General features: G+C 41.4%; 1 protein-coding gene across 3 annotated transcripts in view; it reads right to left on the reverse strand.

Moving 5' to 3' along the window:
* The window catches only part of ACADSB (acyl-CoA dehydrogenase short/branched chain), a 39,247-nt gene that overhangs the window by 5,532 nt on the left and 10,168 nt on the right, over positions 1 to 23,547 (reverse strand). Inside the window, exons 2-9 of one of the 3 annotated variants that reach the window (XM_060098504.1) lie at positions 11,648 to 11,807; positions 11,335 to 11,435; positions 8,689 to 8,895; positions 7,967 to 8,137; positions 6,510 to 6,635; positions 5,211 to 5,303; positions 1,757 to 1,846; positions 700 to 837 (exon numbers count right to left, since the gene is read on the reverse strand). In XM_060098504.1, coding sequence (XP_059954487.1) covers positions 700 to 837; positions 1,757 to 1,846; positions 5,211 to 5,303; positions 6,510 to 6,635; positions 7,967 to 8,137; positions 8,689 to 8,895; positions 11,335 to 11,435; positions 11,648 to 11,807 — 1,086 coding nt within the window. The remainder of the gene's footprint in view (positions 1 to 699; positions 838 to 1,756; positions 1,847 to 5,210; positions 5,304 to 6,509; positions 6,636 to 7,966; positions 8,138 to 8,688; positions 8,896 to 11,334; positions 11,436 to 11,647; positions 11,808 to 23,547) is intronic. The other 2 variants (XM_060098513.1, XM_060098522.1) reach the window with 2 other exon arrangements.

Below are 23,547 nucleotides of genomic sequence, written 5' to 3' on the forward strand. Positions count from 1 at the left end.
AAAAAAAAAAAGAAACATTTAGGGGGTTGAATCCTCAAAACTGAGGATGGATTCAACTGGGGGATGAGGGAAAGGAGGGCGTCAAGCGGACTCAGGTTTGCGACTGGGGTCGGGGGGAGGTGGGTAGGTAAAGCAGAAGCGGGATCTATTAGTCTGGAACTCAGCAGGGAGGCTGAGGCAGAAGATTAAATCTGGGGGCTGAAGAGGTTAAATAAATATTTGAAGCCAGGGAATGACTAAGACATACTGCCGAAGCTGGGAGAGAGCAGCCCAGTGATGAGGCTAAGTTTCCACCAAAGTCCAGTGTGTTACATGTAGAATGCATATGCATGAGCGGGAAGCATCAACACATGGACAGTCCCTTCTTGGGCATTTTTATTTCACATTATCTCCAGGGCATTCACTTCCTCCCAACCATCGTTCGGCTGAGGCTCATCCAGGGATTTACGGTGGGCCTCCTGCCTGAACGGAGTGCCCCGGTCGCCACCTAAGAGCCTATGAAAACATGGAGACCTCACAGAATCAAAGCACCTCCTTATGGAAGCTTTACTTTTTTGCATTTCTGGTGCAGAAACTAGAAAGTTCATGTTATTTTACTTGAAAAACAAATGTGTAACCAACATTTCTAAATGAAGAGGTTAATAAATAAATATCTTTAAAAAAATAAAAAGACTGACTTTTTTTTTTTTTTTTTTTTACCTCTGATGCATAGTACTTGGCCATAGATGATTCTTTAATGAATGGCCTTCCAGCTTCTAAAAGCCTTGCAGCGTTGTATGTGAGTAATCTTGCAGCTTCTAGCTGGGTGGCCATGTGAGCCACTTGGTGTTGGAGCCCCTGTAACATTCAGGCCCAAGGTAGAGAACTGTGATTTCCGAAAACAGCTCATTGTCAAAGTCCTGCCTGGATGTGGAACACTGACAGATTCAAAATATACCCGTCCAAAAATTCACATTCATTTCGCAAGAATAGTTTAAAATCTGCAATCTAAAATAAACCACTACAGGGACCTCCCTGGCGGTCCAGAGGTTAAGACTCCGCGCTCCCAATGCAGGGGGCCCGGGTTCGATCCCTGGTCGGGTAACTAAGATCCCACATGCCGCAACTTCTGAGCTGGCGCACCGCAACGAAGACCCAGCGCAGCCACAATAAATGAGTGAAAGAACGAATAAATAAATAAATAATAAAATAAACCACTACGTGTATTGCTTCTTTAAAAAATTTCAAAGTTCAGGTAACTGATAACTGCCAAGATTTAAAAAATAAATGATCATAGAATTAGGTTTAAAATTTTGACTTATTTTTAACAATGTGTCAAATACTTAAAACATTTACCTGATTCTGAATCACCCTAGACGGTACAGCGTGTTATCTTTATTTTACAGATGAGGCAGTTGAGGTTTGGAGAGGTGAGGTAACTAAAGCTAGTAATAGTAAGACAAAGAACCAGGATTTAAACCCAGGAAGTCTGACTACAGACCCCATGCCCTGGAACTCTGAAGCAGTGAGGAGGCAGCTCCCAAGTGCTCACCAAGGTATCCTGCATCATGCCATAGCCAGGCCTCAAGGACTATTGCTCTGCCCTTGGAGAAGGTCAAGGCAAGCACAAGTATATGCACCAAGATCTATTCCTTCCACTCTGTGCCTCTCCCGTTAAAATCCCTGAGGGGATTCCCTTACAGCTTTGTAACGAAGCTCTTCATTAATGGGAAGGGGGAGAGCACAGCACTGTAGAAAGATGGTAGTAATTATATACCTGAAAATCAAATATTCTTTTGCCAAATTGTTCCCTTTCTTTAATATATGGAATAGTGTAGTCAAAACATCCTTGAGCCAGTCCCAGCATCTGTTAAAATAAAAAAATCAGAATTTCTTATTTTTTATAAGTTTATGCTCTTAATTATTCAAGTTATGAAGTTATTCAAGTTATGAATGCTTTTTACAGCCAAATTGAAAAGTTGGGGTAGGGAAACGTCTAGAGATACCGAGATGGTGAAGTCTAACGTTAATGACCTTCATCCACTGCATTTATAGAACTTAAGTTCTAGTAATTGGGAGAAAATTTGAGTAATTTCCTGTGAAGAAGAGCACATTTGATCCCAGGAGCTAAATCTCCTGGTGTGGCTGTGCTCATGCACCCGGGTTACTTTTTGGGATTCTTCTCCCTTAGGCTTGAGTCTCCAGGCACCAAGTGAGCCTCAGAAATTTTGCTCAAAGACTGGCCTCAAAGACTAGAGTAGCTGCCTCTAGTCCTTCTAGAAGTCAAGTGTACAAGGTCATTTCTGGTCTTCTTTTGTATATGCTCAGGATTAACAAGAGCTTTGGTGGGTAGGGAGGGCATCGGAACATAAAAGAGCAGCGTTTCTCAACCCTGGCAGCACATGAGAATCATCTCGGGGAGCTCAATAATGGGGGGTGGGTGAGTGTGGCCTAAACACCAGCATTCTAAAAACTCTTTAATGTTTTAATGCACAGCTAGAGTTGAGGATAACTGCACAGAGGAACTGGTAAAAACATCAGTTCATACATTTCAAGAATTAATCAGGATGTGGTGACAGTTTTAGCTGGACGGTCTCATTGCAAACTAATCTCCGTAACAATTGAATGACTCAAGCTTAGAAATTGTTTCTAAATTCTAACACTAGGTAGCCATTAAATCACTATCTAATTACAGATGGCTAAGAGGCACATGAAAAGCTGCTCAACATCACTAATGCAAATCAAAACTACAATGAGATATCACATCACACCGGTTGGAATGGGCATCATAAGAAAATCTACAAACAACAAATGCTGGAGAGGGTGTGGAGAAAAGGGAACCGTCTTGCACTGTTGGTGGGAATGTAAATTGATACAGCCACTATGGAGAACAGTATGGATGTTCCTTAGTAAACTAAAAATAGAATTACCGTATGACCCAGCAATCCCACTCCTGGGCATATACCCAGAGAAAACTATAATTCAAAAAGACACGTGCGGGGCCTCCCTGGTGGCGCAGTGGTTAAGAGTCCGCCTGCCGATGCAGGGGATACGGGTTCATGCCCCGGTCTGGGAGGATCCCATATGCCGCGGAGCGGCTGGGCCCGTGAGCCATGGCCGCTGGGCCTGCGCATCCGGAGCCTGTGCTCCGCAACGGGAGAGGCCACAACAGTGAGAGGCCCGCATACCGCAAAAAGAAAAAAAAAAAAAAGACACGTGCACCCCATGTTCATTGCAGCACTATTTACAATAGCCAGGTCATGGAAGCAACCTAAATGCCCATCGACAGACGAATGGATAAAGAAGATGTGGTACATACATACAATGGAATATTACTCAGCCATAAAAAGGAACGAAATTGGGTCATTTGTAGAGAGGTGGATGGACCTAGAGACTGTCATACAGAGTGAAGTAAGTCAGAAAGAGAAAAACAAATATTGTACATTAACACATATATGTGGAATCTAGAAAAATGGTACCGATGAACTGGTTTGCAAGGCAGAAACAGAGACACAGATGTATGTAGAGAACAAATGTAAGGACACCAAGGGTGGAAAGGGGAGGGTGGTGGTGGGATGAACTGGGAGATTGGGATTGACATGTATATACTAATATGTATTAAATAGATAACTAATAAAAAAAATCACTATCTAATTATGCCAAACCATGTAGGTTTTAGAAAAAGGAAAAGAAAAATCAATAGTTAAAGCTTTTGGGGGAAATGCCCACAAACTTATCAATATTTCATTAGTGTTCATTCAAATTTTCCTTTAGCCTTTTATTTTGAACTTTCTGGAGAATGGAATATTACGTTAAAAACTAAAGGACAAAACCCCAAAAGTAAATTAAGGTGAGACAGCGACTCACTGCACTTTTGGCTATGAGAGAAGATAATGTCATTAAACCCTTATAACTAAAGTTTACAGTATGCCAACAATATGGTATATTGACACAAAAACCGTAATTATCAGTTGTCAATCAAAACAGGCTTTTCCAAAACAGTGTAAAATGTTTTCACTATAAATACTGAAAAACTAAATTCTTTACAACTACAGAGTCTTGAGGTTGGATGCCTCCAGTTCACTGTTACATGTGCCTCTTTCTCCAAAAAGCATCCACAGTATTAACCAAGAAATAATAACTATCAGACTTTACCTTTTTCTCTCTTTTTTTCTGACCTTAACTTTTAATTAGGTTATAAGATAACTTGGAGTAATTAGACTAAAGCCCAGGCTGTGCGTTTACTGCCAGACATCTATATTATTTACAGGTCTGGGAACAAGGAAATCCAGTGTTGTAGTTTTTAATGTCATATCTGATAAAGTTGAATCACAGAAAAACTTTAAAAAGAACAGATAAGCCAGATCTCTTTACTAACCTATTATCTAGTTTTGTGGGAAACATGGGTTAAGTTTTGATCTGAGAATACTTTGTTAGCAAATTAACAGCAGCAAAAAAAAAAAAAAGAAAAAAAACCTAGAGTACAATTACAATTTAAATACTCCAAAGAGCTAATATATGCAACATCTTCAAAATATAAAAGCTGTAAGTTTTTGAATTTTGGATACTCAATGATTAAAAATAAATACATTACAAAAATGAAATAATTCATAATAAAACCAAAGACTTTATTCATTTTGTGATTCTAGAAAATAACTGATACCACCTAATAGAAAAATTTAATATGCTATAAGGGCAAATTTGGTAAAAAATTGAATAGTTTTCATCATACGTATCTGTTTAATTGTTGCCATTTTAAGTGCCATATCAAAAAAAATGTCTCATTTTCACATGCAAAACACTAAGCAACAAATCTTTTATTATCTATAGAGACTCTTACTATACAATAGAATGTTACTTATTCTTAATTTTAAAAATTTCAGAATGAATCACATACTTTGAAAAGTTGATTTAAAAAAATACCACATTTAATCTATAATGTACTTAAGAAGTTATCGATCCAGGTATTAGATAATACTCTAATGCTCTCAAAGCAGAAAAACTGTTACCACTAAGCCATTGTTTGGTTCTCAGGACATTATATAATTGACCAAAGTGGAATTTTAAAGAAATCACAGCCAGAAGCTATTCTTTTACCTCATGGAAGGGAAGGGTGCCATCTTGTGTTCACAAGCTTTCAAATACTCATTGGTTTTACTGCATTTTTTCTTTTTACATTTTAATTGACTGTGTGTGGAAGAGTCAAGTTAAAGGGCTAAAATTTGACTTACCTGTGCAGCAATTCCTATTCTACTTTCATTAAGACCCCCGATGGCGTACTTATAGCCATGTCCAACTTGTCCCAGGATATTGGCTTCTGGAACCTGAAAAGAAAAACGTGGTTATTTCTCAATTTAATTTAACATAATTCATTTTGGTAATATATTTTTTAATGCACATATACTCCCAATTTCTGTGGTAATTCTCTAGCATGGTACTTATTAAACTCCAAGGAAATTATCTGCTATGTCTCTGTCTTCCTCTAAACTGTTTCCCACATGCTCTCAGAAGGATAGGACTCAAGTCCATGCTGTTCACTATTGCATCCTCCAGAGCCCAGCACAGACGTTCGGTGAATCTAGAAAAATGAAATCTCATACAATTAATCAATAACATAAATGAGTAACAATTTTCCCCAAACACTTATCTGTATGCTACAATGTAAGATAAAATATAAGGAATAGCAGAAAACATGTAAGGGTAGTAAACCTTTCTTCTGTTGAGACTATTATCACAACAAAAATCAGCTGAGGGCCGTGTGCTTGCTTATGTGTGTGTGTGTGTGTGTGTGTATGTACACAGGCATGTGTACCAAACAGAAAGGAGGAGAGAAGAAATACATAAAACTATTCAACCGTTTACTTGAAAAAAGATCTAGACTAGGTAATTTTAGAAAATACACTTAGCTTCTTAGTATGGGCAGTTAGGAGAGAGAGTGGGCAGAATGGAGAAAGAAAAGGGAAATTAGGAGAAGAAAGACAGTTGGGGTGCAGTAGTGAGGCTCACAGGACATCCATAAGGACACCCCATGGGCACACACACAATCACCAATGAGCAAAAAGGTCACAATCTAATGAGTGGTAGAAAATCCATCACATCCTGTCCGACCTATGTAAAGTTCTAAAGCACAGCATTCTAGTTATCTTTTCCTCGTTTTTTTTGTTAAGACTCAACTCTAAACTGTGGGCGCTGCCTGGCTGTTTTCCACTCTCACTGGGCAACACCCCCATCTTGTGGCCTTGCTGGGCCGACACCACACTCCTCGGAAGCTACGTGTGATGCGCAAGTACCAGGTTCATGAAGTATAAATGAGATTAATCCTCGGGCTGGCTCTTGAGGCCAGCTGCTGGGCAGACAGGTTTCCACCTCTGGCCTAAACTCTCGTGGGAAGTACATTTAGGTCATAACCTAACCTAAGATCATCGTTCAAGAGTTTTACAAAGTACTCTCCTATGCACGCCTAATAGTGCGACGCCTTTCTCGCACAGCTATACTTTCAGGCAAAGCCATTCCACATCTAGGATACCCACCTTGACATTTTCAAACGTTAATGGGCAGGTAGAAGAAGCTCTGATTCCCATTTTGTTCTCTGTTTTCCCTATATGAAGGCCCTCAGTATCACGATCTACCAAGAAGCAGGTAATTCCTTTATACCCCTGAAATGAAGATTTAAAATGCTATAACCACTTTGACTGATAAGATCCCTTGTTTCCAGAGTTCAAAGTAAACAGAAAACGAAAAACAAACCTTAAGGACTTCCCTGGTGGTCTACTGCTTAAGAATCCGCCTGTCAATGCAGGGGACATGGGTTCGAGCCCTGGTCTGGGAAGATCCTACATGCCACAGAGCAACTAAGCCCATACACCACAACTACCGAGCCCACGCTCTACAGCCCGTGAGCCGCAACTACTGAGTCCGCGTGCTGCAACTACTGAAGCCCGTGCGCCTAGAGCCTGGGCTCCGCAACAAGACAAGCCACCGCAATGAGAAGCCCACTCACCACAACAAAGAGTAGCCCCCGCTCGCCGCAACTAGAGAAAGCCCAAAAGCAGCGACAAAGACCCAGTGCAGCAAAAAAACAAAAAACAAAGCAAAACAGACTTTAGCAGTAAATACTAATGGACTCAGAATTACAACATGTGTATTATGAAACAAGAAGTATGGGAGGGCATTAGGTTCAAAATCAAGAACCTTACTATTTATTTTACTCTTTCAGAAACCATTGTGGCTATTAAAATTATTAAGTGACACTAAAGTATTACATGATGAATTCCACATTTTAAATTTAATTTTATTACATATTTTATTTATTTATTATTATTATTATTATTTTTTTTTTTTTTTGCGATACACGGGCCTCTCACTATTGTGGCCTCTCCCGTTGCAGAGCACAGGCTCCGGACGCGCAGGCTCAGCGGCCATGGCTAACGGGCCCAGCCGCTCCGCAGCATGTAGGATCCTCCCGGACCAGGGCATGAACCCGTGTCCCCTGCATCAGCAGGCGGACTCTCAACCACTGCGCCACCAGGGAAGCCCCCATTACATATTTTAGTTTTAAAATTTAATTCAATTAAATGCTACACTAGACAAAAAACTCAAGATATCTTTATCATTTTGCTATATGTCTATTTTCCAACTGAATAAAACATTTTTAAAAATAAATGTACTATTAAATAGGTAAATTCTTCATTATTAAATAGAAAATCTGAAATTCTACCAAATTTAAGATTAGCCTCCTATATAACAGATTAGGAGATTAATTAAATGGTCCTCCATGTAGCTAATGTTTATTCATGTTAATTGTAATATTTATTTTAGGATATTAGTAAATCAGAGGATGAAAAGATGTCAGTTGTTTAACCCTTTCAGTACTGAGGAGAATGAAGAATTTAAGACTAAGTCCTAAAAAGGAAATGGAAGTAGGAAAAAAGAAATGAAGAGAAAAGATTAGGAGGGAAACGGGGAGCAGCTTTGTTTTCAAACTTACAAGAGTAAGGTCTACATTTGCCATCACCAAGAAGAGCCCGGCATCCTTGGCATTGCTAATCCACATCTTTGACCCGTTGATGACATAATAATTTCCCTTTTTATCAGCTTTGGTCTTCAAAGCAAATGAATCGCTACCTGCTCCAGCTTCTGAAAGGCAGAAACTTCCTATCTACACATGCAAAGAAAAAATTCCAAATTAATACCTATATTTATACTTTGCATAACAAATACCCACTTACAGCAAAATAAACATTTGAAAATCAAACTTTTAGCTACTTCTAAAAGCCTGTACGTATCAAAATAGTAATGGTATTCTGACAGTATTATTTTCCAAACTATACTCCACTATTTGTCTAAGGCAGAGTTAAAGACCTAAGCACACATATTCAATGTTAAGTTTAATTAAATTGGTTTTCATAATTACAGGAGAAAGACATCTCAGTGTAAATGAAACTACCAACAAAGGTTTTAGACAATATAATTGGGACCAAAAAAGAAATAATTTTATTGTCCAATGATAATTCCCTAAATTTCCAAGTGGCAAATGAGAGGCAGAGTGTATTTTTCTAGTAGCATTAATTTATTGAGCATTGCTTGAGTTATTAATGGTGCTGTGTTGTGGTCCTGAATAGAAAAGCCAACACTGCGGCTGCTTTTCTCCTGAAAATATCCTATATTTAGAAAAGATCAGATCCATTTCAATAACTCATCTCAACTCACTTGTTCTGTCGCTAGCTTGGGCAAATAGATAGACTTCTGTTCTTCTGTTCCGTATTTTCCAATTAGCCTGTTAATTATTGTGTTCTGGATGTCACATACCAGAGCCACAGACGCATCAACTTTGGCTAATTCCTCTATCACTAGGACAGAGGAAAAAAATGAAGCTCCTGTTCCTCCATACTTGGTGTCAATTTCAATACCCATCAACTAAAGGAAAAATAAGGAAACACAGATTAAGAAAGCTATTTTTATATGGGACAATTCCTTGCAAGAACAAGTTCAAAAATAATTTGTAACCACATCAGCTTAATTTAAAAATTCTATATGTATATCTTTCTTTTATTTGGTATGGCTCTTTCACTCTAAGTAACAAAAAAATCTATAACAGAAACTAAATATCTTTGCAAAGGATAAAATTACATGCTAGAACTATCATTTGTTTCCTTTTGGGATCTAAAAAACAAGAATAAGAGAGGTAAAATGCTTTGAAGGATACTGGAATGGAATAGTGAGAAAATACATAATTAGGAAACTGAAGAAAGCAGTGGAATATCTAGTTTCATTTAGCGTAATCTCTTTGAGTCAACCCCCCACCTTGACTCTTTCAGCCGAGATAATAATTGAATGACCATTCCTTTTGCACCATTTTAGCAAGTCCAGATGGTTAGCAGACCACATGTGGTGGTGTTTCCACACTAGACAAGGCCCAGGTGCCTGGTAAACATGGCCAAATACTGGTCAAGGCTTTCCAGTAACTGCCTGACTGTTCAGTAACCAGTCCTAAGTCTGGAACATGAAACGTCCGTAACACTCCATTTTTAAGTGTCCTCATTTCAGAAGGAGAATGTGTGCACACGTAATTCAAGACCCAAAGCTGTGAACAGGTAAAAGGGCAACGCTTCTTTCTATCCTCTCCAGGCACTCTAGAGTCACACGCACTACAGCCAGGGTGTGGCTGTTATATCCTAAGCTGATGGGAAACTTAGCTGATATGAAGTTAGAACCACATGGGGGAGGACAGAAAGGCTGAGAGAACCAGAAATGATGTCCTGTGAGGAAGAATTCAAGGATTGGGGTGTGCCTGAAGACTGGGGCCAGCATGAGAATATCGGACTATCATATCTTTAACAGCTGTCAGAGACACTGCTTCTCTAAAAAGGTCACCAATTTCCCCTACACTGGAAATATCTGTCAGTTATTATGGCAGGTGACCTCCACAGAAGTGGGACAACAGAAGCTAGGAGTCACATGAGGCTGAGAATAGCTGGTGCAGGATGTGCAACGCAGACCCTCCATGGGGTACGACATCCAGACAGGAGCAGCTGTGGAGGTGGCAGGCAACTCGTCGCTGCGTGTGACCCTGCCTGTAAGAACTGCTCCTCGGGAGAGTGTTGCTCAAGACGTCTCAGAGAAGCCTAGAGGTTCTGAAAACAACGAAGATGAAATCTGGCTGAGAAGTGGACTCACAGATGCTGTTTGACCCACTGTGGCTCCACATAAGATTCCATTTTCCCAAGTTTCATTGCTAAAAGAAAGGTGGAAAAATCACTACAATACATGGTATTAAAAAAAAAAAAAGCTGGTATCTTTTAAACAGTAACAAGTAAAACAGGGGGCCTTCCCTGCTGGTGCAGTGGTTAAGAATCTGCCTGCCAACGCAAGGAACACGGGTTCGAGCCCTGGTCCAGGAAGATCCCACATCCCGCGGAGCAACTAAGCCCGTGCGCCACAACTACTGAAGCCCGCGCTCCACAGCAAGAGAAGTCACCACAATGAGAAGCCCGCGCACTGCAACGAAGAGTAGCCCCCGCTCACCGCAACTAGAGAAGGCCCACACGCAGCAATGAACACCCAGTGCAGCCAAAAATTAATTAATTAATTAATAAAAAAAGAAATAAAACAGTTACGTGGAAAAGGCTAATTTTCAAACAGGATAACAGGACAAGATTTAAGCCAATGGATCTGAGTAGGAGCTATTAGGTCTGGGATAGCCTTGGTGTTCCAAACACAAAATCTTCACACCTATAGAGAAGGGAGAGATGAAGAGTGCAGTGGCTCTGAAATGTTCTCCCTGGGGCTCCCATGCTGATAACCTCTCCCTTAGAAATTGGCTGCCCTTGTTAATGTGGAATTCAGATACCACCTCTTGCTTTTAAGTTTTCCACATACATAGGGATCCAGGTAGATGTGCTGGTATGAAGTTTAAAGTAGGGTTTCTTAACCTTGGCGTTACTAAGCTGGATAATTCGGTCTTGGCAGGCTGTCCTGTGCACTGTGGGACATTTAGCAGCATCTCCAGCGTCTATCTCAGTAGATGCCAGCAGCACACCCAGTTGTGACAGCCAGTCTCCAGACATTGCCAAATGTCCTTTGGGGGACAAAAAACAGCCCCCGGTTGAATACCTCTGGTCTAAAGAAATCGCTCTTGCTTCTAGCCTTTTACTTAAAAAGCGCAGTATTTCTAATTTAAAATGTTAATTCAATTAAAAAATTTTAACTAGGATCTCAATCTAAAAGAGATCCCAGATAATTCTGATTAGGAAATCATGCTATCATTACAATTCCTAAATTTAAGAGTATGCATACATCTTAACACTGGAAGGTATTTATGAAAGTTTGAAATTGGAAGAATCATTAATTATATACCCCTTGTTGAAATAATCCTCGTATTACTGATTTTTCCATTTTTGAATTTTCATCCATTTTTGAAACCAAAGGAGCAATTTGTTCCTGGGCAAATTTTTTAACTGTAGGGAAAAAAAAATACTGGTAAGTCTTTATTTTATTAATATGACATGTTACTTTTTTCAAAAAAAATTTTTTTAATTAATGTCAAAAATTCCATTCATAAACTTAGATGAACACCTCTCCCAATCATGTCACATGTCATGTGATCTCACATTGTAGGCCCAAGTAATGACCAGAGGAATACTGTGGTGAAATTGAGAAGTTCACTCACCGGTGCTCTTTATCATCATCTCCTCATCTGTAAATGTTTGCAGAGGGGCATAGCGTAGGCCCTTATTTGTTGTTTTGAGTCCAGCTTCTGACTGGGAAGATTTTAGGACATGAGGAGGATTTTTCCAGGAAGACAGGCAAATTGGGAAGTTTCTTCTTAGCTGTAGGAACAGTCCCCATTGAATAAGGAACACACACACAAAAGGGAAGAAAAGTACTGGAACATCAGTTTCTTTGGGAATAACTTTATAACCCATTTGTATAACTTCTTTCAGCAAAATAAAGGAGACTGGGACTTCCCTGGTGGCACAGTGGTTAAGAATCCGCCTGCAATGCAGGGGACATGGGTTCGAGCCCTGGTCTGGGAAGATCCCACAGGCCATGGAGCAACTGAGCCCATGTGCCACAACGACTGAGCCTGCGCTCTTACCGTGAGCCACAACTACTGAAGCCCGCACGCCCTAGAGCTCATGCTCTGCAACAAGAGAAGCCACCGCAGTGAGAAGCCCACACACTGCAGCAAGGACCCAATGCAGCCAAAAATAAATAAATAAAATACATTTATAAAAAATCATAATAATAAGGGACATTAACCTGGCACATTATTATTATTTTTTTTTTTGCTGTACGCGGGCCTCTCACTGCTGTGGCCTCTCCCGTTGAGGAGCACAGGCTCCGGACACACAGGCCCCGCGGCCATGGCTCGCGGGCCCAGCCGCTCCGCGGCATGTGGGATCCTCCGGGATCGGGGCACGAACCCGTGTCCCCTGCATCGGCAGGCGGACTCTCAACCACTGCGCCACCAGGGAGGCCCATGGCACATTATTTTAAGATTCACCGTCTTGTAACCAAAATCACAAATTGGTTTGTTAACATATATCTCCTTTATCTGGAAATGAGCTGTTCTGAATAAACACATTTCCCAGATAATTAACTTCTACCTTCAAGGAAAGAGAACTTTTGAGGTGGAACTTATTCTTAAAATGTCACATTGCTCTAACTTCTTGGATAAGGAAACCGGACCTCTAAGAGTACTGATTGTCCACTGTGAAGAGAATTCTCTCGTGGGGCAGGACTGAGTGAGGACACAGGGGCAACTGAGGGAGGAGAGTGCCCCAGCCCACCCTGCCTGGCTGCAAGCGGCTGTGCTTTTTTGGTTTCCATGGCCAGTTTTGTTTTTTCAGCTTCTCATTAGTAAGAGAGCATATGGGTTAAGAAGAAAATGGGCTCTGGAGCCTGAAAGAACTAGTTGTAGTCTGATATTTACTAACTATGTGATCTTGGGCAAGTGGTTTTTAACCTCTCAGTTAAAATCTCTCAGTCTTAGTTTCCTTCCTGGTAAAACGTGGATAATAACCTTTTGGAAAGTTTTGTAAGGATTAATGAAGCAATCCACAACAAGGGTTTAGTGTGGTACCCACCGTACAGTAAGAGCTCAGCAAATAGTAATGACTAATTCTACTCTGATCCCTAAGAATATAACAGAAGGAGTCATGGTTGTAACTTAGTTAAACTGCAAGACTAGCTCTTCCTGCCATTAGTGTGTCCCCCTGTTGCAGGGCCCCAAATCCTTCAAGTCAGCAAAGGATTTGCTACAATTTTGTTGAAAAAAGAGACCATCCAGTTTCGAATGCTTGTTATACCTTCCCAATATTATTCTGTAGAATTCTAGTACAGGGGAAACAAATGAGGAATTAGTCTTTCCCTGAACATAAAACAAAACAAAAACATGCCAAATGAAAGAAACCAGCCACAAAAGATCATATATTATATGAGTCTATTTATAAGAAATTTCCGGAACAGGCAAATCCATAGAGACGCAAAGTAGAGTGGTGGTTGCCTGGGGCTCAGGGTAAGAATGACGAGTGACTGCAAAAGGGCACAATGATCTTTTGGGGGTGATAGAAATGTTCCAAAACTGGATTGTGGTGATGGTTGCACACCTCTGTATATTTACTGAAAACCGCTGTATTATACTCTTAAAAATAGTGAATTATATTGCTCTGTAAATTATATATCAATAAAGCTGTTTAAAAAACTAGTGTTTTCCTTTCATTCACCAAAAAACCCCCAGAATACACTGAGCATCTGTCAAATGCCTAAGAGAACATGTAGGGGTGAAGTTCACCAGCTTCTGAGAAGCTTAGGATCTAGTTAGGACAAGATACAGTTCATGAAACAGGCAAGAAACAAAGCCAAGCTTTGCAGATTAAAAAGCAAATGTAGTAATATGATGCAATATATTTTCTCAATAGTTTTGAGTGTACACTGAAAAGCTTATTGAAAAAAAGAAGCAAGAGTCACCATATTTGAAACCATTGTTAATCTCTCCTACATATCGGTCAATCTTTACAGTTCTGTGTCTTAGATATATTCTGCTTTGGATTCACCTGGGAAAAAAGAACACTGGCCAGTCAGAAAAAAAAAGTGTCTGTCTCAATTTTTCTAGCTAATTTTGTTTTGAGAATGAGACAGATAATTTAGGGCAAAGTTGCATGGAACATTTTTTTCTCATTAAAAGACAGAGCTGGGGGCTTCCCTGGTGGCGCAGTGGTTGAGAGTCCACCTGCTGATGCAGGGGACGCGGGTTCGTGCCCCGGTCCGGGAAGATCTCACATGCCGTGGAGCGGCTGGGCCCGTGAGCCATGGCCGCTGAGCCTGCGCGTCCGGAGCCTGTGCTCCGCAACGGGAGAGGCCACAACAGTGAGAGGCCCCCGTACCGCAAAAAAAAAAAAAAAAAGACAGAGCTGGGACACGAAAACTTTGAACCAGTTAAAAGAAGGGTGGGGGGGCTTCCCTGGAGGTGCAGTGGATGAGACTCCGTGCTCCCAATGCCAGGGGCCTGGGTTCGATCCCTGGTCAGGGAACTAGATCCCACATGCCTGCCACAACTAAGGAGCCCACCTGACGCAACTAAGACCCTGCACAACAAAAATAATAAATATTTTTAAAAAAAGGAAAGGGGAGACATGAGATACTGTCCTCTTCTTGATGAAACATGACATGAATGAAAAAGCAGGGTAAAGAGAAGCGAGGTAAGAAATGCAAATGTGAAGGGGCCTAGGCGAGGGGGCGTGCAGGGGAGTGGGGCCAGGTAGCAGAAGGAGAAACAGTGATCAGCAGCAGCAGGCACAAAGAGGGAAGAAGAATGGGAGAACGGATGCAACTAAGTGTGGGTGCGATTTTGCTCAGTGGCTGGATGGGGCCCTCAATATGTATCCAAATGAATAAAAGAATGGGCCAGGCCATCTTCTCCACAAAATGCTCGTGAAACTTGCCCTATTACATTTCAAAAGCTGCAATACATTGTACACATTTCTTATTTCTAGGGGAGATTTACTTCACTAAACTCACTACAGAATTCATTGTGTCTCTTTGTCAATATATCACCTTTCTACCGAAGTTTATCTTTAGCAGAATGCCCAGCACTGAGAAACAAGGCAGTGGGTCTCACTACACCCATTTTTCCCTGCTGACACAACTGTGACCCCCTTAGTCTCAATACTGCTACTGACAAAGTAGATGACTGTTCAACACATAGCAATTACTTTAGACACAAGATAAGAGAATCCAATGTACTTTAAAAAGTGGTATACAAGTATAGGGGGAGATTACTGAAGATACTTATCATAAAATAGTCGCTATATACGCTAAGTGAATGGAATCCGTTTTTAACCGAAGCATTGAAAGATAACACCTATCCTTTTTGGCAGAAAAAAAAATTTCCTTTTAACATGACAGTTTTTAATAAAGGAGATGTTTCCTTGCTTTGCCTTTAACCACTCAGCCCAAGGTTTCCACGATGATTTTCAGCTGTCCCCTGCCCCTCAGTGTTGACCTCAGCCTCTGCAGATTTGGTGCCCACTCCATCAAAATGATTTTCCACAGTTATAAGCCATTGTACCACATCATCACATTTTTTTGTACAGAGCAGCAATTGCTACTTGAATGGAATAATGGTTATTTATGCCTTGCCAAATACTTTTCGAAGCTTGAGTCTGATCTGTTTCCTACTCAACTGCCTAGAGTTCTGTCGCACTTAGAAGTCCTGATGATCAAATCTGGGGTCTGCAGGCTCCTAAAGGCAGAACAACAAAGTCCACAAACTTGGATGGGGGAAAAACTACATTTTATTTCACGAACCTCTAACTGAAATGTACCATTCCCTTTGATTATGAATGTAGGCAACAAGTTACAGCAGTACTGAGTTATCTGTGACTGTCACTAAAAGAAATTACAGATATTTTTATATCAAATAACAGTTGAAATACTGTTGGTGCCCATCACTACTTCAAAATCATAGTAGTTATTCAAACTGCTGTCAGGTCTTATTTAAGAATCACATAGTCCTATATGGCAATGTAAAATATTTTTATCACTTTTATTGTAACTGATTTCCTCTGTGATCCTATATATTTAACTTTATGCATTTTAAAACATTTTGAGAAAAGGTCTAAAAACTCGACTACACTGCTGTCTATTTTCCACAGATGGCACACAAAAAGGTTAAGAACACCTGACTGCCGAGTGTCCTGGTGAAACTTTTGCTAAACTCATTGAGTGAATCACAATCCGTCTCCATTACGTTCCAGCTGACAAAGTACTGTTCGAAACATCCTTAAAGCGCTTCAAGTTAAGAAGCTTTCGCATGTCTGAATGGTAAAAAGAAGACACAGGAGAGGTGCTGCGATCAACTGCGAAGACCCACCTCAGCTTTTCCAAAGGACAAGTTCTGATATAACAAGAGGGCTTCACCTTAAACCGTGACAGTCATTGGTTCCCACCACATGTGCCCTCCTGGCTCTCCTCACTGCATGTGTGCATGAATGTGTATTTTTTTTTCATATTTTGATTCCATTCTAGTACCAGAGTTCACAGGGTTCATTCTAGCCAGATTTTCTTATGGTAACTTCTGACACTGAGAAACCTGGCTATGACTCATGATCTAGGATGAATTTGCTTATTCAAACCTAGTCCACATATAAAATCGTTTCAGAACTGCTACACACCACTGTGAGAATCAAATTAATCAGAGTGCTTGTGTCCAGTTCTGTCTTTAGCCTCATGGTTCCCAGTCAAAACATTGTTTCTGAAAGTTCTTTCTTCCCCACCCCTGTATCTCAGTGTGGCTGTGTGATTCACTTGTAATGATTCTGGGACCAATTCCAACATTCGAGAGGCTTCCCCACACCAACAAGCGGTTTTCCAGCACCAGTTGAGTGTCCTACTATTCAACTCAATTCTGACACCATCTACCTGTGAAAGCAGCTCTTTTGCCCCATTCCTGTCTCCCTCTAACCTTCAAAAACCTAAATACAGGAATGAGAGCACTAGGCAATTTAACCTAACTCCTGGCTTATGCTCTCCTGAATGCACACCATGCCTTGCCTAACCTGTTGATTCTTTTCCTGGAAAGAATAACTAGCTCCTACCCACTTCATCCCCCATAGCAATCCTGCAGGCAGATCACTGGGCAAGATAATAGTGAAGAGAACCAGACAGCCTGCACACAGTGGAGAATGATGCAGAATCCAACCTCCTGCCTCAATGATTCACTGAGATTCTTCCCCCTTTTTTCCCTTTAAAAACTGTCATGGCTGAGCAGAATCTTCAGAGCTGGTCTCGGGACATGAGCCCACCTTTTCCCCAGATTTCCAGCTTTTCTGATTAAAGCATCTTTCCTTTCTTCTGACACTTGCCTCTCAATTATTGGCTTTTAAGTGGCGAGCAGCCAAACCCGAGTTCAGTAACAGATTTTGGCACCCAACGTGGGGCTGCGCTCTTGGGGCGTCTAGTTGCTTCTGGCAATCCTGAGTTGGAGCTGCCAGCTGCGGTGACTTGCAGGGTTGACCTCGGTGAATGTGCTGCTCATGGCTGGCCAGCCCTTACAGGGGATTCTCAAGTAAGTTCCAGCAGCTGCTGGAAGGAACTATTCATTCCAGGGATTCTCCCTGCCACTCCCCCTGCTTGGCCAGCTGCCAATTGTCACTTTTGGTCAGTGGAAATGGAAATGCGCACTTAGATGAGCTTATGAGCTCCAGGACCAGTAATTTAAGACTGGACTTGGTTTTCTCTGCCTGTTAAGAGAAAAAAGTTTTCTTGGATAGCTGCTTTTGATAACAGATTGTGTGAGTTTCTTTGCCTTTAAGTGATCTGTATTTGCTTTTGAAATCTTTTGTCACTTTGGTTACCTAGAGTTTTGAAACTTTTTGATATCTTTCACAAACTTCTCAAATATCTACTTAAAGTTCCTTTGCGCTCCAGCTAACTTTGGGATGTGTCAGAGGGGCCTTGAGGCATTTCAGAGAGAACTATTTAATAGTATCATTTGGTATGTTAAATTACATGGAGAGCATTATCACATGAGTGATAAAACTATTTAGAATATACTGCATGGATAAATGCTATTAATACAGACATCCTAAAATTATATAAAATTTCTGAAATGTGGGTATGTCCTGGTATATTATAATTCTAGTTGTCATCTTAAAATGTCGTATGTCACAGCAACTTGGTTAAGCTTCTTTGTCAAAAACATTGTAATCAGATCTTTAACCTTGCCTTTTTAAGTCCCTTATCATTCAAAGACACTTAAACTGATGCTTTGCAAAACTGCTTCATTTTCAAGAAGATTCATAGAAAGGACTTTTTTGACAGGTTTTTGATAACTTTTAAATCATACTGCTGAACTGGGTAAGATATTCAAAAAGTCTAATGGAAACTCTGATTTCATAAAACTGTTAACAAAAAAGGATTAGTTACATAAACTTGAGTAAACTGAATATGGTTATAATTTTTTGGTTTTGTCTGAAATACTACTGGCTTTTAATCTGTATTGGTCCAGATATAAGGAAACCTTTCCCTTAAGCTCATTATGATTTACAGCAATTTGGTAAATTACCCATTTGTAAGCAGAATTGAAACATTTACTTTTTCTGTCTGATCCCTCCAGAGACTGGAAACTCTTAGGTTCCCAGCAGCTTTATCGGGGAAATTAGGAAGGCCACCTCCTTACAGGTGCAAAAATCTCAAGGTATTTTGGGAACCTCAGAAAGCGAGGAATTCACCGCAATCTGTAAGGCAAACTCTATGCCCCTGAGTTGGGTGACACCTGGAGACCACAGTGTCAGATCACACAGGTTAAGGGCTCAGCCCCACGACGGCCCACACTCCACATCCCCACACACCAACTGCAAGCCCAGGTTGTCACCTGGGCTTCAGACCCACTAGCTATACATGGGAAGTCCCCAGTCCCCCTCCTTGGGTTCATTTGATTTGCTAAAGCAGCTCTAGAGAGCTTAGAAGAATATATTACTTATGGGATTACTGGTTTGTTATAAAAGGATACTACTCAGGAACAGCCAGATTGTAAGCAGATAGAGTAGGGGGTCCCCAGAGAGAGAGAACCAGGCATGGCTTTCTGGACATGAGAAGCCACTTTTGGCCTAAGCCATTTTGTGATCTAAACTTGACCACAATGTTTGCACTAAAACATGTCTCAGTAACTAATGATCTTAAGGAAAGTGAGTGAATGCAGGAAAAAAGGAAAAGAAGTCAAGAATCCCCAGATCAGTGATAAAATAGTCCCAAGGTCCTCTTCAAGGGATATACATAACAAACTGCCACATATCTTTGAGTTCTGCAGGAACTAAGGGCCCCATCCAAGAAGAGGATGATGTTGACCTTTTTTGACCCTTCAGTCAACTAAAGCTTGGACTCTATCAACCTTTGCCCCAATTCTATGCTTAATTCTCCTCTGCTCGAGCCCCCTCATGAATATGCAGGTACCCTTAGCGTAAAACTTCCCCAATTTTGCTGGTGGGAAAGATCTCCTTACTTAGGAGCAAATAATAAATCCTTCCTTCTCCTGATCTTTGGCTTGGTTGTGAGAAATGGAATATTTCCTGCCATGTCAGTAAACAAAGGATGTCAGTCAACAGCGCTTGCAGCCCTCCAAAGTGAGCTGGTGAGCCCTGAGGGAACTCAGGAAAAAAGAATACCTGCCACCTAGCAGCCATCAGACTGCAGCCACTCCCTACGGTGAGCCCTGAGGAAACTCAGGATGTGAAAATACAGGATACTGTTCCCAGCTAGCTGAGGTGCAGATCAAAGGAATGATTTCAGTGAGCCCAGACTCTTGCGTCTTCCCATACAGTCCACAACTGTGTCTTCTGGCTCGACACCCACCAAGAGGTGAACACAGTTTTTCGGGTAACAGGATAAAGAGATGTATAGGGCAAGATATGGGGACAGGTATCAGAGCTTCCATGCTCTCTTTCCAAGAGAACCACACTCACAGCACCTCAATGTACTCACCAACTGGGAAACTCAGAACCCTGTCCTTTTGGATTTCTATGGGGGGTTTCACGTGACCCCTGATTCAACCTCTAGCCCCTCTTCCCTCCCAGGAGGTTGAGTGGGACTGAAAGTTCCAACTCTCCAAGCCTGTGGTTCATTCCCCTGGCAACCAGCCCCCATTCTTGGGTGTTTCCCAAGTCACCTCATTAACATAAACTCAGGAGTGGTTGAAAGGAGCTTGTTTTGAATAACAAGACACCCATTTAACCTTTATGGCTCTGAAGTGATTTCAGATGCTCCCATTGCTCTTGTTACCTAAGAAACCCCAAAGCTTTGGGAGCTGTGAGCCAGGAACCTGGAGAAAGACCAAAACACACATTTATTGTTACAGAGAAAAACCACAGGTCCAAAATGGCATCACTTGTGCTAAAGTGCATGATATCAAACCTAGATTTAATACGTGACCTAACTGCAGTTTTGACCTTCACCGGAAGTATATAATCCAGAAAATTTGGAATTTTCTGGTCAGTACCAATGAGACTGTCTGTCACTTGGACCCTCTCCATCCCCCTCACCAAGAGGAAGCAGCAGCAATGTACCTGATAAAAGAAAAAAAACACCTGGGCGCACGCCTTCTCCCAGATGTCCTGACCCCAAATAGCCCTTTCTTTTCTTTTGCCCAAGCCTCCTGTTTATATAAAATCCTTCCATTTTGAACAGCTCTTAAGAATGACCTTCTGTTTACTAGATGGGATGCCACCCAATGCATAACTATTGAATAAAGCCAGTTAGATCTTCAAATTTACTTGGTTGAATTTTGTTTTTAAACATTATTATAAATCACAACATCAGAACTTGTAATACAGTGAGATTCATTTGCCGCAGCCTGAATTCCATCTTCCCTCTACACGCTGGTTCGATTTTATTTTTATATATAAAATAACATTCACCTTTGTGGTGTATGGTTTCATGGGTTTTGACAAATTCAGAGTTGTGTATCCAAACACAGTTCCTCACAGAATAGTTCCATCACTCCCCAAATTCCCTCATGTTGCCCACTTTGTAATCAACTCCTTCCCCTTTCATTGGAAGCACAATCAAAACTCTAACCAAGAATGTGTCCAATGATTACCTTTTCCGAGCCTGCATCCAGAAGACAGACACAGACACACACACGCTCACAGCTTTATAGTCACCAACCTCAACCTGGTCTCTTTCTCATTCTCTGACATGATTATCTCAGAGCACTCAAAGCTTCACCCCTCACTGGCAGCTTATAACCTCTTCTACTGGAGAAAATAAATGCCAACAAATGGGAACCGCCTCAACGTTTCACCACCAACCCCATACGTTGTCCCGCACCTGCACCTATTTTTTCTCCTCTTCTCTGGATCCCACCCCTGCAACCTCTGCAGGATGCTCAGCCATACTTTTGTCTTCCATGTTTTTCCAGTTCTCCCTGCTCTAATGCTGACCCTGTGAGCCATCCTTGAGCCTGGTATCTGCCTCCGGGGACCAGCCTCTCCCTTCCTTCCTTCACAGCCACACTGCTGAAGAGCTGCTCTACTAGCTGTCTCTACTTCACTCCTCAGCCCACCCCAACATGGTTCTGCCCCCCACCAATCGGCAGGATCTCCTCCCTTCAAGATCAAACATCTCCATGCTTTTCGGAGTTCAGTTTAGTCACTGCAGCTGACTCAGTTCAGCTGAGCGCCCCCTCCTTTCAGATGCTCCCTCTCTCCGACTCCCAGGACACTCAGCTCTCCTCATTGTCTTCCCATTCGTTCCCGCCCCACCTTCCTCAGCCCGCTCTAGCTTCTCCCCTGCCCCCCATTTGACCCGGAAGTGTTGGAGAAGTTTGACAAAGACTCTCCTTAACCAATGGAGTCGAGATTCTCTTTCTGACTAGGTCCCAACCTTGGGCTGAGTTCAAGTGCCCCTCTATCCAGTTTTAGTAAGAGTCCTGCTGGGACACATGAATGAAAATCCCCTATCCTCGGTATCTCATCACTTTGGTCTACCTTTGGCAAGATCCTGTAGAGCGTGGGTCTAGCAAGAATCCCCTTATTTCTGCTGTTTTCTCTTTTAATTTTCCACCCACTGACCCCCACCCTGCTTCTTGGCTATAAATATCCACTTGTCCTTGTATTTGGAGTTGAGCTTGATCTCACGTCCCTACTGCAAAACCCCAATGCAGGAGTCCCTTCCTGAATAAAGTCTTCTTTACCATCTTTTACAAGGGTCATGAACTAGTTTTTTTTTTTTTTTTTTTTTTAACAAGCTGTTGTAGTGGGTGGAAGGGAATGGACGGACCCTTATACTTTATGGGTTAGTGTAAAAACTGATGTAATTACTGTCCTAAGTGATAGTAAAGATAAAGACATACATGCCCTAAGGCCCAGCAATTCCATTTGAATTCATATGCACAATTATAAACATGCAAAGAATGAAATGACATCTGAAATGGTGAAAAATTAAGAATCTAATTATCTATCAACAAAGGAATGCATAAGTCGTGGTATACTGATTTAACAGTATATTTTACAGCAGTTAAAGTGAACTAGGGAGCTACATATATCAACATGGATAAGTCTTGAAAATATATTAAGCACAAAAAGTAATTTGCAAAAGGATTTATTCCGGGAGACAGTGTTTATGCACACTTTAAAAACACACCAAATGTTAGTATATATTCTCATTGATACACACAGATGCAGTCTAAAAACATAAACAGGAAGCATACACATCAGCCTCAGGAGTGTCGTTATGTTGTGATTTCTCTTGTGTTAGGATTCCCACTCACCTTGTGTGAAACTCACAGGAGTTGAGGTATGTTCAGTAAGTCAAGATGGAGTCATGGCAGAAAATGTGGAGTCCCAGTGTCTTAGTGTGATAAATGAAGAGTGTTAAGGAATTTGTCTGGTAAAGCCTGAGGAAAGACATCACTGAAACAGAAGGAGCAACTGCTGGAGACAAGACCCCTTGGGCACCGTGACCATTACACCTACTGGCCGACTCCTTAGAAAGAACACTGAGATGACTTGAAGGCTCTTGGTTGGAGGACCCGACTCCTCGCTGCTGGGCTGTTGCAGATGGACGCTGCCAGAAGGCCCTGCTGGAGCAGAAGGCGACTTGGCCTCCATGCTTGTCTCCACACCCGTTGCTGGACCAGGACTGCCACTCATGCTGAGACACCTCCTTTCCGGACTTCTCCTGGGAGGGCTTGTTATCCCCTTGTCTAGTTTCCCTACTTTGACCAACCCATGTTGTGTGCTAATTGTGTGCAATAAACTGAGTGAGATCAGCTACCTTTTGTCTGATCTCCGGTCCTGTGATCCAAAACTGGCCTCACTGCTGGGCCCCGGTTATAAGTTACTTCTGTGGAGAGGGTGGAAGTGCAGGGTTTATGTCAGAATTGTTTTATTTCTTTATTAGAAATATTTAATAATAAAAATTTTGATGTTAAGATGTTTTAAAATGAATAAATACCGCAACCACGTATTCTTTGGGCTTTCAAAGTAGGCTTGTTTTTAAAAATGCTAGATGTAGGTCTTAAATAATATGTTCAGGGCTTCCCTGGTGGCTCAGTGGTTGAGAGTCTGC

This window comes from Mesoplodon densirostris, chromosome 1 (assembly GCF_025265405.1).
Source record: "Mesoplodon densirostris isolate mMesDen1 chromosome 1, mMesDen1 primary haplotype, whole genome shotgun sequence".
Classification (NCBI taxonomy): Eukaryota; Metazoa; Chordata; class Mammalia; order Artiodactyla; family Ziphiidae; genus Mesoplodon; species Mesoplodon densirostris.